Source organism: Cricetulus griseus, chromosome 3 (assembly GCF_003668045.3).
Source record: "Cricetulus griseus strain 17A/GY chromosome 3, alternate assembly CriGri-PICRH-1.0, whole genome shotgun sequence".
NCBI classification, from domain to species: Eukaryota; Metazoa; Chordata; class Mammalia; order Rodentia; family Cricetidae; genus Cricetulus; species Cricetulus griseus.
This window is the reverse complement of record NC_048596.1, coordinates 31,750,086-31,762,432: the sequence shown is the minus strand read 5'-3', so window position 1 is coordinate 31,762,432 and position 12,347 is coordinate 31,750,086. Positions and strand designations below refer to the sequence as shown.

The window sequence follows — 12,347 nt, the reverse complement described above, 5'->3', positions numbered from 1 at the left end:
GCACGGTAGGACATGCCTACAATCCCAGCACTCTGAAGGAAGAGGCAGAAGGATCAGGAGTTCAAGAGCAGCCAGGGATACGAAGGAAGATAGTCTTGACTCAAACAACAGCAGCAAAAGCAACTTTGGCAAAAGCTGTGTGTGTGGCTGAAATGCATTGTTACTTTGCCCAAATTTCTAGCAGAGGCAGGACAAGAAATGGACTGTTATCTTCAGGAAAGCTTCAGCCTAAAATGTAAACTCTCTGGCTATTAAGTATAATATATATTGTTATATATTATATAAATATATTAAGTATAATAGCCAGAGAACTACTAAATAAAATGGTTGCTATCCATTTCTGATTTTTTTCAAATAAACTCAGTGATGGAATTAAATCCCTTAAATTGTGTGTAAATTTGCTCATTTTAACTCATAAATTATCATTTTAAATCCCTTATAATCATCCATAATTAATAAAAATAATATTCACCATTATATGATAGTGATTTTTTTTAATGGTTTTTCAAGACAGAGTTTCTCTGTGTAGACCTGGCAGTCCTGAAACTCACTCTGTAAACCAGGCTAGCCTCAAACTCAGAGATCTTCCTCCTGCCTCTGCCTCCCAAATGCTGGAATTAAAGGAATGGCCACCACCCCAAAATATATGATTTTTTTAAAATATTTTTTGCAATAACATAAAGCATTACATATTTTTATTACATTTTATATGATGTCCTCATTTGCTTCTCAGCTGCTATGATAAAACACTGACCAAAAGGAATTTGCAGGGAGAAATGGATTCATTTAGCCTACAGATTATAGAGTCCATCCCAACAGAAGCCAAGGTAGAAACTCAAGTCAGGAACCTGGAGGCAAATCTAAAGCAGAGGCCATGGAAGAATGGTTGCTTATTCGCTTACTTTTCATGGTTTGCTCAGCCTGCTTCGTATAAACTCAGGATTACCTGTATAGGAGTGGTACCACCTATAGTGAGCTGGGCCCTTCCATATCAATCATTAATCAAGAAAATGTCCATAGACATGCCCCCAGACATGCCCACAGGCCAGTCTGATGGAGGCAGTTCCTCAATTGAGCATCTGTCATTCCAGTTAACTCTGTGTCATGTTGCAAAACAAAAACAAAAAAAACAATACATACTACAATCCAGCTACTAGCTAGGAACCAACTCTGAGCCTGAATCATTCAGGTTCAAATCATGCCATACCAACTATAAAATCTTGCAAAATTAAACTCACCCACCTCTATTCTTCATCTATAAAGTAGAATGCAACTGAGGAAAACACAGGATATTAACACCTCTGGGCTACCACAAACATGAGCTCGTGCATGCGTGTGGGCGGACCCCAAACACACACACACACACACACACACACACCCATACATACATGCATATACCACACATGAACACACCAAAAAATTTTCACAAAGACAAGTTAAAATCACCTCATATCTTAAAAATAAATCTCATTCAATAGATTGCTCATTAAGAGATTAGTGACACTGAAAAACTTTTCACTGTCATAAGATTAGAACTGCACTGAAATGCTCAGTGTACAGCCTCACATACCTGTTTGGAACACAAGTTCTTTCCCTCCTACACCTGCTGCCTCCAGGTTAATAAATGCACGAATCAAACTGGCCCAGGGATGTTGAGTAATAAAACCATGACTGGCCTTAATGAGAGGAGAAACAAAAGTAGGTTAAAATATGTTTTTAAACTGCTTATTTGCATGACAGAATGGCTATCATAAAAAGGTGGGGACTATGAGAACAGAATAAAAAAATTTTAAAGGCATCTTCCTGTATATAATGGTGTCCCATTAGCCAAGTGGAAAGTCACTGTGAGGATAGGCAAAAGTTAAGAAAATACAGGAGAGATAACCCACATGGCATTCATGCTGTGTACCTTCCTCGAGCATCTCTCTGAAACTCAGAAGAGAGTAATTATAACATAAAAAAGCCCTTGAATCAAACACTTTTCTGGGCATGGTGGCACATGCCTGTAATCCCAGCACTCAGAAAGCTGAGGCAAGAGGATCACAAGTGCCAGGCCATCATGGGAGACACAGCAAGTCCCTGTTTCAAAAACTAAAAATGAAAACAGCCAGGCAGTGGTGGTACCCACCTTTAATCCCAGCACTCAGGAGGCCGAAAAAGGTGGACCTTTGTGCATCTGAGGTCAGCCTGATCTACAGAGCTAGTTCTAGGACAGCCAATGCTACCAAAGAAACACTGTCCTTGAAAAAAATGTTTTAAAAAGTGAAAATAAAAGAATTACATACTAGCAAGATGAGCTGTTCTCAGTTGTGTTTTTAACATAATGAGCATGTCTGCATTCATGGGTATTTTAAAAGTACTTCTAAGTACAGTATTTGTTTTACACATTATTTTATATTATTCATATTGCTAATAAAACACATTAAATGTTACCAATCATTATTGCTCTCCTTATTATTCAACTCAAATGTTTAAAACAATAACCTTACTTGCAAGACATTTTCCTCCGCACCGTTGAAGAGAAACACCACAGCATGCTGCAAGGGTTCTGATGACACTGACATGCCACGGAGAACTTCGAGCATCACTGCACAGCTAACCGCGTCATCACTGGCACCTTGGAGTGAGAAAACAGAGTCACTTCTCAGAGTCTCAGCACTTCCCATTGCTGGTGTGGAATGCAGTTTTCCCCTCAGAGAAGTGCCACGGCAGGTGCGTGACCAGAAGCATAACTGTCATCGTAGGGTGATAAGTATGCCCAACAAAGACAAGCCCCATTAAGATCCTTGTCTGGTCTGCTCAATGACATAATTGGTACCTGGAACCATGTACACTACACACTCAATAGCTGTGTTAATGAATTAACCAGACAGGACCTAAGGCCAACTGGAATTCATCCTCTCCCACCATGCTCTGGAATATTCTTTACTTCTGGTACTTGGCAGCTTCCTCCACTCTATCATTTCCTTGGCCTTCAAAATCATAAAAGCTGTAGCACTTCCCATTTACAGAGGGAGGAACACTCTGCATGGATGTTTACATTGGACGGAGTAACACTTTTTAAAGTTTTTCTGAAGGGATGGAGTAATGGAAGAGCACAAAGGCACATGAATGGTACCACACAGCCGAACAAACTAAGGGCTGGGTCTGCCCCAGCACTGAAAATCTCCAATACTGCAGCCTCTACATCAGAGAATCATATTAAACTAAAGATGATAAAAAGAACTCCAGTGCTCTGATTTAAAAAAAAAAAAATGAAATGCATTATTTTAACATCTGTACTGACTTTGTGTGCAGGCGGGAAAGGGGTTGGCACACTTGCCACAGAGCACATAAGCAAGTGGAGGACAATCTTTAGAGGTCACTCTTTCCTTCCATTATGTGGGTCCAAACTTAGGCAGCTGGGTTTGGTGGCAGGCATCTTGAAGCACTGAGCCATCTTTGCTGGGCTCCATGTGCTGACTTTCAAAGCTCTGTGAGAGATAGTTAAAGGAAATGACTGGCTATGTGATGACACTAAAAAGTTATTGCTAGATTTTCTAAGTGAGGAAGCTCATAATATTGTTGACATGCTCAAAGGGGTCCCCATCCTTCACCAGTAGAGACTGAAATAGAGAGGAACCAATGCAGCAAAGAGCCACCTCAAAATAAACGTACGAGGGCTGGGGCGGGGACACACGCACAGAGAGACACACAGACACACACACACAGACACACACACAGAGAGAGAGAGAGGGAGAGAGAGAGAGAGAGAGAGAGAGAGAGAGAGAGAGAGCACACACAGAGAGACACACAGACACACAGACACACAGACACAGACACACACACACACACCACACACACACACAGAGAGAGAGAGAGAGAGAGAGAGAGAGAGAGAGAGAGAGAGAGACTGGGCTGAATGAAAGTGGGAGGCACACCAGAGTTCAATAAGCAATTCTTGTTTTGTACATCTGATTTTTCTCATGATAAGGAGTTTGAAGGGCATTTGGAGTAAGTAAACACTACCCTAATTCAGGCAGTAGCACTTCCGGGTGTGCACGCAGTGCGGCCGAGGGCTACAGCATTCGGTGGGGACTGGAGAGCAGGATGTCATTTACCATTTCCTGGTCTAGAAAGCGGAGTGATGGCTCCACCTCACAGGTTATGCACAGATTAAACAAGACAACACCCATTGCCTGGCTCCTGGGAAACATCCCACCTTAGTTTTCTTCTCTGAAAACTTAGCGAAGCCTCCATAACCAGGGAAAATAAAATGCTTGCTTTGGTGCTCTGTTAAATTCTAAAACCCACTTCTGCTCTAAAAGAAACATAATTAATGACACCTCTCTTGGTGAATATTAGACTGTATTTTAGTAATTAATCAGAGTGAAGCAAAATAATGGCTACCTGGTTACTATTAATTAGAGCAGGGAGTATAAGCTTATAGAGCTAATGTGTGCCACTTTTCAGAAAACACAAAACATTTTCACTTTAATTTGAAACTATTCTTTTAAAATAAAAAGCAAATAGTAACACTTTTCTTTATTCTAATTAAAAGTGAAATTTAAAAAATTTACCTTTATATGGCTGACTGACAAATTAACTTCCCATTCATATTCCCCTACTTTAACTGTTCTAGTGTCTTAGAAGAGACCCAAAAAGGGGTCAAAATACCTTTAAGAAAGCGAACAGTAAAAATGCTGAGTGATTAACTGACATCCCTTCCCCTTTAGAATCAACCCTGAAATTGAAGCCACCCCAAAATAACTCAAATGTCTCTTTCACCGATGACCTGGCAGCACATAGCAGAGCTGAGACGATAAAAGAGGCCCTTCTGTGGGTGACATTACTTCTAATTGGTATCAATTCCTGGGTACAGATACGCTGCTGAGAACTTAAAAATAATGCTCACAGGAAAAAAAACACAGCTGAGCAGGACTGCCAGGCCTGAGACCTCAGTCCTTTGGTGGCTAAAGCAGAATTGCTAGTAAGGCTCAGGCCAGCCTAGAGTACACTGCTGAGGGTGTCTCAATAATATTCCTATAGCTGGAGTACAGCTCAGTGGTAGAGCATCTGCCTGGCCAGTATGGGTGTTGGGTTCCATCCCCAGCATGTGTGCACACACAAATACTCACTCTTGCTTCAGTGACTTCATCCACTGAAAGGATTCAGGCGACAACTATTTGCTGAGTGGGTGAAAAACTACTCCTAGATTATTATTGGTTGAAATTTCCTTCACACTATTAGTATGGGTATTATAAAATTTTAGGTAAAAATGATTTCTAAGATAGAAATAAGCTTTGCTTAGCATACAGAAAGCCATAGATTCAATCTGGGAAAAAAAAAAAATCTCTTTAGTCATTTAAACCAAGCATAGTGGCAAACTCAGCAAGGTCGTCCTCAGCTACATAGCAAATATGAAACCAGTTCAAGGCTAGCCTGGGCTACATAAGACCCTGTATAAAAGAAGGGGGAGCATTCTAATGGCTGTCCAAAGAATATTTTCATTAGTGGACTCCACATGAAAGCCACACACCTGGGACTGTGTGAAGAGCAGCAGAAAACACAAACACAAGGTTATTTGGTAGTGACAGAAATCCAGAAGGAAATGGGAAAAAGCTCCCTACCCTCCTCCCATTTGCCTAAAAGCAGAACATAAATCTGTACAGGTGTTCCACCTAGCCTCTGGCCGGAAGGACAAAGGTTAACCTCCAAAGACAACCTTAGCCCTGAGAGCCTACAGACGGCCAACTCAGCCAACTAGACTTTACTTCCTATACATGACATCATTTCCAGCATTTGCTGCCCACAGGCTCTGGGCTTTCTCCTTTTCTGCTCTGGTTTGGTTTTGGTTTTCCCATAGCACTGAGGATGGACTGGGGACAATCACTCTCCCACCTGGTTCTTTCCCTTTGCCTTGTCACTTTTCCAAAAAGTTTTGTTCTTTGATGACAACAATATCTAAGCCAGAGAACTGAACCACCACTTTGAAATGGTTCATTTTCCCTTGGTATCGCCCACATATAGCTGCACGTGGAAATAGCCTTGTCTGCTTTTCTGTATTTACATAAGAATTATGAAAGGTAAAGAAAAAAATCAGCGTTTTTACATTTGTTTGATACCTATATATCCAGTCTTCCTAATACAGTGCTCTTAAAATACCAGAGCATCATGTGTCCCTTTCCAATTTAAGCACAGGATGGCCTTGTCTAGTGTCCCTAGCATAAGATAAGGCACTTCTGCCTTTTAAAAAAATTGTGTAGATACTGATTTCTGAACAAGCAAAGCATATTCTAAATGCAAAGAAATGTCCAGTCGCAAAATCATTTCATCAAAATGAGGCTAGTTTATGTCACATGTAACTCTGATGGTTATATTGGGCCTGCTGTACATTCAAACATCCAGAAATATTGTTATCAGTAGTACCAACAAAAAGGGAAGATTGCCTTGAAAGAATCTCTCCTAATGTTTTATTTACACTTAATCCTTTGATCTATACTATCAGGAAATTAACTATTATTTTTCCATTTAACAGTTAGGAAGTTAAAGAATAAGTTAGGCAATAAGCCTGAGAAGGTCTAATGATACTCAGATACCCTCCTCCTGGCCAGGAGGCCCAGAACCTACCCTAGCTCCGTGTGATCAGAGGTCAGAAGAGGGGTCTTCTTAAGTCTAAGATCTCAGGATGCCATTATGAAATACTACTTTCTATTCTTACCTGCCTATATTACCTGGGTTTTTTGGTGGTGGTTTTGTTTTTTGTTTTTGTTTTTGCATGTCTTATTTGTGAATGTTTACATGAGTATATACAGAAGAAATTTTAGAGATTATGCATGTCATTGGTTTAGACATGAGGTCACTGTAAGAGAGAGTCATGGAAATTTACTTACATGATAAAAGATTTCAGGACTTAAGTACAATGAGGTTTCATATAATATCATTTCAATAGTGGTTTTGTTTCCCTCTATCAATCCTTTCCAAAAACATCACTATCTCTAAATAAATAAAAATTAATCCTTGGAGCTGGGCAGTGGTAGTGGTGCACACCTTTAATTCCAGCACTCAAGAGGCAGAGGCAAGAGAAGCTCTGAGTTGCAGGACAGCCAGGACCACACAGAGAAACCCGGTCTCAAAAAAAAAAAAAAAAAAAAAAAAAAAATAACCCAACAGCAAATCCTCGAAACTCAGCAGTTAAGAAAACTTGCCGCTTAATCATGAGGGCAAGTTCAGAGGGCTGCACCCACAACAGCCACTACTGCTCACAGATATCTAAGCTCCAGCTCCAAGGAATCGGACACCCTCTCCTGGCCCTCCAAGTAAGTGCACGTATACACACACACACACACACACACACCACACACACACACACACACACACACACACACACACACACACACACCCCATTTCATAGATACATTAAAAAAAAAAAAAAGAAGCAAGAAAGAATCCTTGTGGTCCACAACTACATCAGTACATCTACATCCTGGAAGAACTTTCAAGCTAATTGCATCTCTCCACTTCCAAGCTACTACCGTTCATTTTAATGCTTTTCCTTGAAATTTCTGGGGAAGCATAATGCCTCTTCTGGTTTAAGTTTTGGCTGCATTCACTTCAGCCAACACCCTATGAAACAGCTGAAGAGAGTTTTAAATGTTTCCTTACCATTGCTCTTGCCAATGTATCATGCACTCTTTGGTGCTACTGCAAGGAGAAAGCAATCCAGAGTCTGGCCTCAGGACACATGAAAAAACCATTCAAACTGTTGAACACATATTTCTGAATTACCTTTTATTTATTTATTTATTTATTTATTTATTTATTTATTTATTTATTGAGACAGGGTTTCTCTGTAGCTTTGGAGCCTTTCCTGGAACTCACTCGATAGACCAGGTTAGCCTAGAGCGCCCAGAGATCCACATGCCTCTGCCTTTCTAATGCTGGGATTAAAGGCATGTGCCGCCGCCGCCGCCACCACCACCTGGCTGAGAAATCTTATATTTAAAAAAAAAAAACAAAAAAAAAAACAAGTTCCCACTGACTCACTGCAATGAACACTTACAAGTAAAGATGTATGGACTAAAGGGTAAACTGTGTGACTCACTGGGCCACACTAGTTTCCATGAAGCGAATTTTTTTTTTTTTTTATGTTTTTGTGTTTTGTTTGTTTTTAGTTTTTATTTTTGGTTTTACTTTCAAATTTTGTTTTGGGGGAAGCTGCAAGGGCAGAGGTTGGAAGTAACAGGACAGGGAGATAAATGGGATCAGAATGCATGATGTGAAATCCACAAAGAATCAATAAAAAGTTAAATTAAAAAAAAAAAAAGTTCAGCATCTATTGAGATGATCATGCGGTTTTCCTTTTTCAGATTGTTTATATGGTGGATCATAATGATGGATTTTCATAAGTTGAACCATCCCTGGGATGAAGCCTAATTGATCATGGTGGATGATTTTTTCTGATGTGTTTTTGGATTCAATTTGCCAGTATTTTATTGAGTATTTTTGCATCAATGTTCATGAGGGAGACTGGTCTATAGTTCTCTATCTTAGTTGGATCTTTGTGTAGTTTCGGTACCAAGGTAATTGTAGCCTCATAAAAGAGTTTGGCAATGACCTTTCTGCTTGTATTGTGTGAAACAATTTGAAGAGTATTAGTACTAGCTCTTCTTTGAATTTCTGGTAGAATTCTGCACTGAAACCATCTGGCCCTGGACTTCTTTTGGTTGGATGACTACTTCTATTTCATTAAGGGTTATAGGTCCATTTAAATTGCTTATCTATTCTTGATTTAATTTTGGTAAGTGATATCTATACAGAAAATTGTCCATTTCCTTTAAATTTTCCAATTTTGTGGAGTACAGGTTTTCAAAGTATTACTTGATGATTCTCTGGATTTCCCCCAATGTCTGTTGTTAAATCCCCTTTTCATTTCTGATTTTGTTAATTTGCATGTTCTCTCTCTGACTTTTGGTTAGGTTGGATAAAGGTTTGTCTATCTTGTTGATTTTCTCAAAGAACCAACTCTTTGTTTCATTGATTCTTTATATTGTTTTCTTTGTTTCTACTTTGATTTCAGCTCTCAATTTGATTATTTCCTGGTGTCTACTCCTCCTGGTTGAGTTTGCTTCTTTTTGTTCTAGAACTTTCAGGTGTTCTGTTAATTCTCTAGTGTGGCTATTCTCCAGTTTCTTCATGTGGGCACTTAGTGAATTTTCCTCTTAGAACTGCTTTCAGAGTATTCTATAGGTTTGGGTATGTTGTGTCTTCATTTTCATTGAATTCTAGGAAGTCTTTGATTTCTTTCTTTATTTTTTCCTTTACCCAGGAGTGATGCAGTTGAGCATTGTTCAATTTCCATGAGTTTGTGGGGTTTCTGCAATTTGTGTTGTTGTTGAATTCTAATTTTAAGCCATGGTGGTCCAGTAAGATACAGGCGGTTATTCAATTTTTTTTTTTTTTTTTTTTTTTTTTTTTGTATCTGTTGAGGTTTGTGGTCAATTTTAGAGAAGGTTCCATGTGGCACTGAGAAGGTATATTCTTTTGTGTTTGGATGGAATGTTCTATAGATGTCTATTAAACACAAATGGGTCATAACTTCTGTTAGTTCCTTTGTTTCTTTGTTAAGTTTCTGTCTATAGTCCTGTCCAGTGGTGATGACAGTGGGGTGTTGAAGTCTCCCACTATAAGTATGTGGGGTTTAATGTGTGATATGAGTTTTAGTAGTGTTTCTTTACAACTGTGGGTGCCTTTGTATTTGGTGGATAGATGTTCAGAATTGAGACTTCATCTTGATGGATTTTTCTTGTGATGAATATGAAATGACGTTCTTCATCTCTTTTGATTAATTTTAGTTTGAAATCTAATTTGTTAGATATTAGGATAACTACACCTGATTGCTTCTTAGGGCCATTTGATTGGAAAATCTTAAGTTCAATTTAGGGGATTTATACTGATTTGACAAATATGTATTATGTCAGTCATTGTCTTAAACATCAAGTTTTCTATCTTGCCAATATCTATTCAGAGCACTAGGCTAAGTATTCTACCAGAATGTCACAGTACCCTCAGTGGACAGTAATTCTAACTTTTTAAGTAAACGGAAACTTCTAGAAGTAATGTCCTCCAAACCATGTATCCCTGAAATGCAGGGATCCTTTACCCAGTACACCCAAAGCCTACTGCAACCCCTGGCTGTATAAGCACTTACAAGTGGACACACACATGGTCAACTAATAAGGCTACTTCAGACTACCAAAAATGTCTCATGTATTGTCACGGGGCTTGTGAGCCACTGTTTAATAATTATAACAATAGTAATAATAATGAACGGAAGGGAATATTCGTTGTTAGACTCTAAACTGATAATTAGCTTGACTTCCATCACAACGAGAAAATGGTGGTCTAGGAAAAACACGGTTGGGGCTAAGCTAATAAACTTTCTAGGCTGCAGTGACTAGAAATGACTATACAAGTACATACCTGGTGAATTTGCCACGGAGTCAAAATGACAGTTAGCCAGGACAGCATGCTGGGCTCCACTTCGGGGTTCCAGCTTTACCACAACATTAGTAATGTTGTCATAGTAGCTTGTAAAACCTCCCAAGAAGTCAATGCTGAAGGAGCCTGTAGGCCTTTGTATGTCCACTGAAATTCTATGAAGGCTGCTGCTTTGTCTTTCAATCAGTTTGATCTGCTCCAAAAGGTATTGTACTGTCAGAATTTCATTTTCTGCACTTCCTGTAGTCCTGGGGCCAATGGCTGTTATGTGTTCCAGATAATCCCTGGAAGCAATCAAAAGGAATGATGATGATAAACTTAGAAAGAATACATCTTGGAGGAACTTTCCACTATGCTTCCCTTCAACCTCAGAAAGTTTAGTTCTTTTGATTTCTCACATAAAGGGAAAAAAAAAAAAACACTGCCTCCTCCCACATTTTTATATAGGACCAAGCTAGCCTCGATACCACAGAGATCCACCTGCCTCTGCCTCTCAAGGCACTTTAAAAAAATAAATAAATAAACTAACAAAAAATTCAGACGTCCCAAGAAAATGACCTGGAAGTTTTATCACTTTATATTACATCGGAGGAACCAATGCTTTCAAATTTTCCTCCATTGACTCCACATCAAATCAGTACCAAGACTAGGGCTTATATTCAGCATGTATGACTGCTGAAGACTAAGCAGGAAAACCAACTTCACAGGCTCATTATAGATTGTTCCTGTTCCTTACTGGTCTAAATGCTGAAACCGGTAATGAGGAAAACCCTTAGGAAAATCGGTTTTCCACACGCTACATCCAAAGAAGCAGCTTTTAAAACAACCGCAGTTAAAAAAAAAAAAAAAAAAAAAAAAAAAAACTTTGTGCTAGCTTAGGATTCATCTGATTTAAGACGCAAGTTACAATATCAAAGAGTTCACCTTCCCAAGTACATCTGAGGTCGTTTAAAAAGGTTGAGCCCTATACAATTCGTATCACAGAAGAGCCACAGGCCAATGGAGAACCTGAGAAATTGTAGGCAAAATTCTGAATGGGTGCCCTCTGAGGAGTGTTCACAGCTTTCGGATTTGGGGGGGCTGTGGTTCCTACACCATCCCCAAAGGGCTTTATAATGAATGCAATCTTGGCACAGACATCCCACTCACAGGGGCGTGCTAACAACAAACCTTCTGCAGGCGGGGCAGAGTGGATGGTACAGCAGATTCGGTCCACCTGGCCACCCCGAGAAAACGAAAGGGGAGCCTGCAAGCCCCGGATACCCGCAATTCCGACCCCAGACGGACGCGCAGGACCATCCCACTTCCCACCCACGTGCGCCCAAGGACCCCCCCCCCCCCCGGAACTCGGCACCGCGGCGCCAGACTCACCCGCCCGAGGCTTCTCTGACCCCGGGGCTCACCCGCGCGGCGCTCACCGACACGGAGCTCCCCCACCCCCGGGCTCTCCCGCCCGGAGCAGCAGCGGACGTGCGGCCGGGCCGGTCCACCGTACCTGGCTTGGCGCGCGTCGAACTCGCCCTGGAGCCCGGAGGTCCGGCTCAGCACCAGCCGCTGCAGCGAGAGCTGCACGAGCGCCCGCAGTGCGAGCAGGTAGAGTGCGAGCGCCAGCACCGTGCGCGCCTCGGACAGCGCGGTCCCCGCGCCCCGGCTCGCGCCTCCGCTCTCCGAGCTCCCCCTCCGCGTCCTCCCGCTGCCGCTCGCGTCCTCCTGCGCTGAGGCCTCTCTCTCCCGGTGCGGCGCGGCCGCCGGTCCTCCCGACGCTCCGCGGCGCCGCGGTGCCGCCTCACGGCCGCCGACTCGGAACTCCATTCCATGGCCGCAGCCGCAGCCGCAGCCACCAGCCCCAACCGCCCCGGCCCGCGACA

At 41.3% G+C, this 12,347-nt stretch overlaps 1 protein-coding gene across 1 annotated transcript in view; it reads right to left on the bottom strand.

Annotated features, from left to right (window-relative positions):
- The window catches only part of Ermp1 (endoplasmic reticulum metallopeptidase 1), a 42,493-nt gene extending 30,182 nt beyond the window's left edge, over positions 1-12,311 (bottom strand). The window contains 5 exon segments of the mRNA XM_027406427.2: positions 1,571-1,676; positions 2,490-2,617; positions 10,462-10,763; positions 11,975-12,236; positions 12,239-12,311. Of these exon segments, the coding sequence (XP_027262228.1) occupies positions 1,571-1,676; positions 2,490-2,617; positions 10,462-10,763; positions 11,975-12,236; positions 12,239-12,296 (856 nt within the window). The 5' untranslated portion in view covers positions 12,297-12,311.
- Between the last annotated feature and the right edge of the window lie 36 nt (positions 12,312-12,347).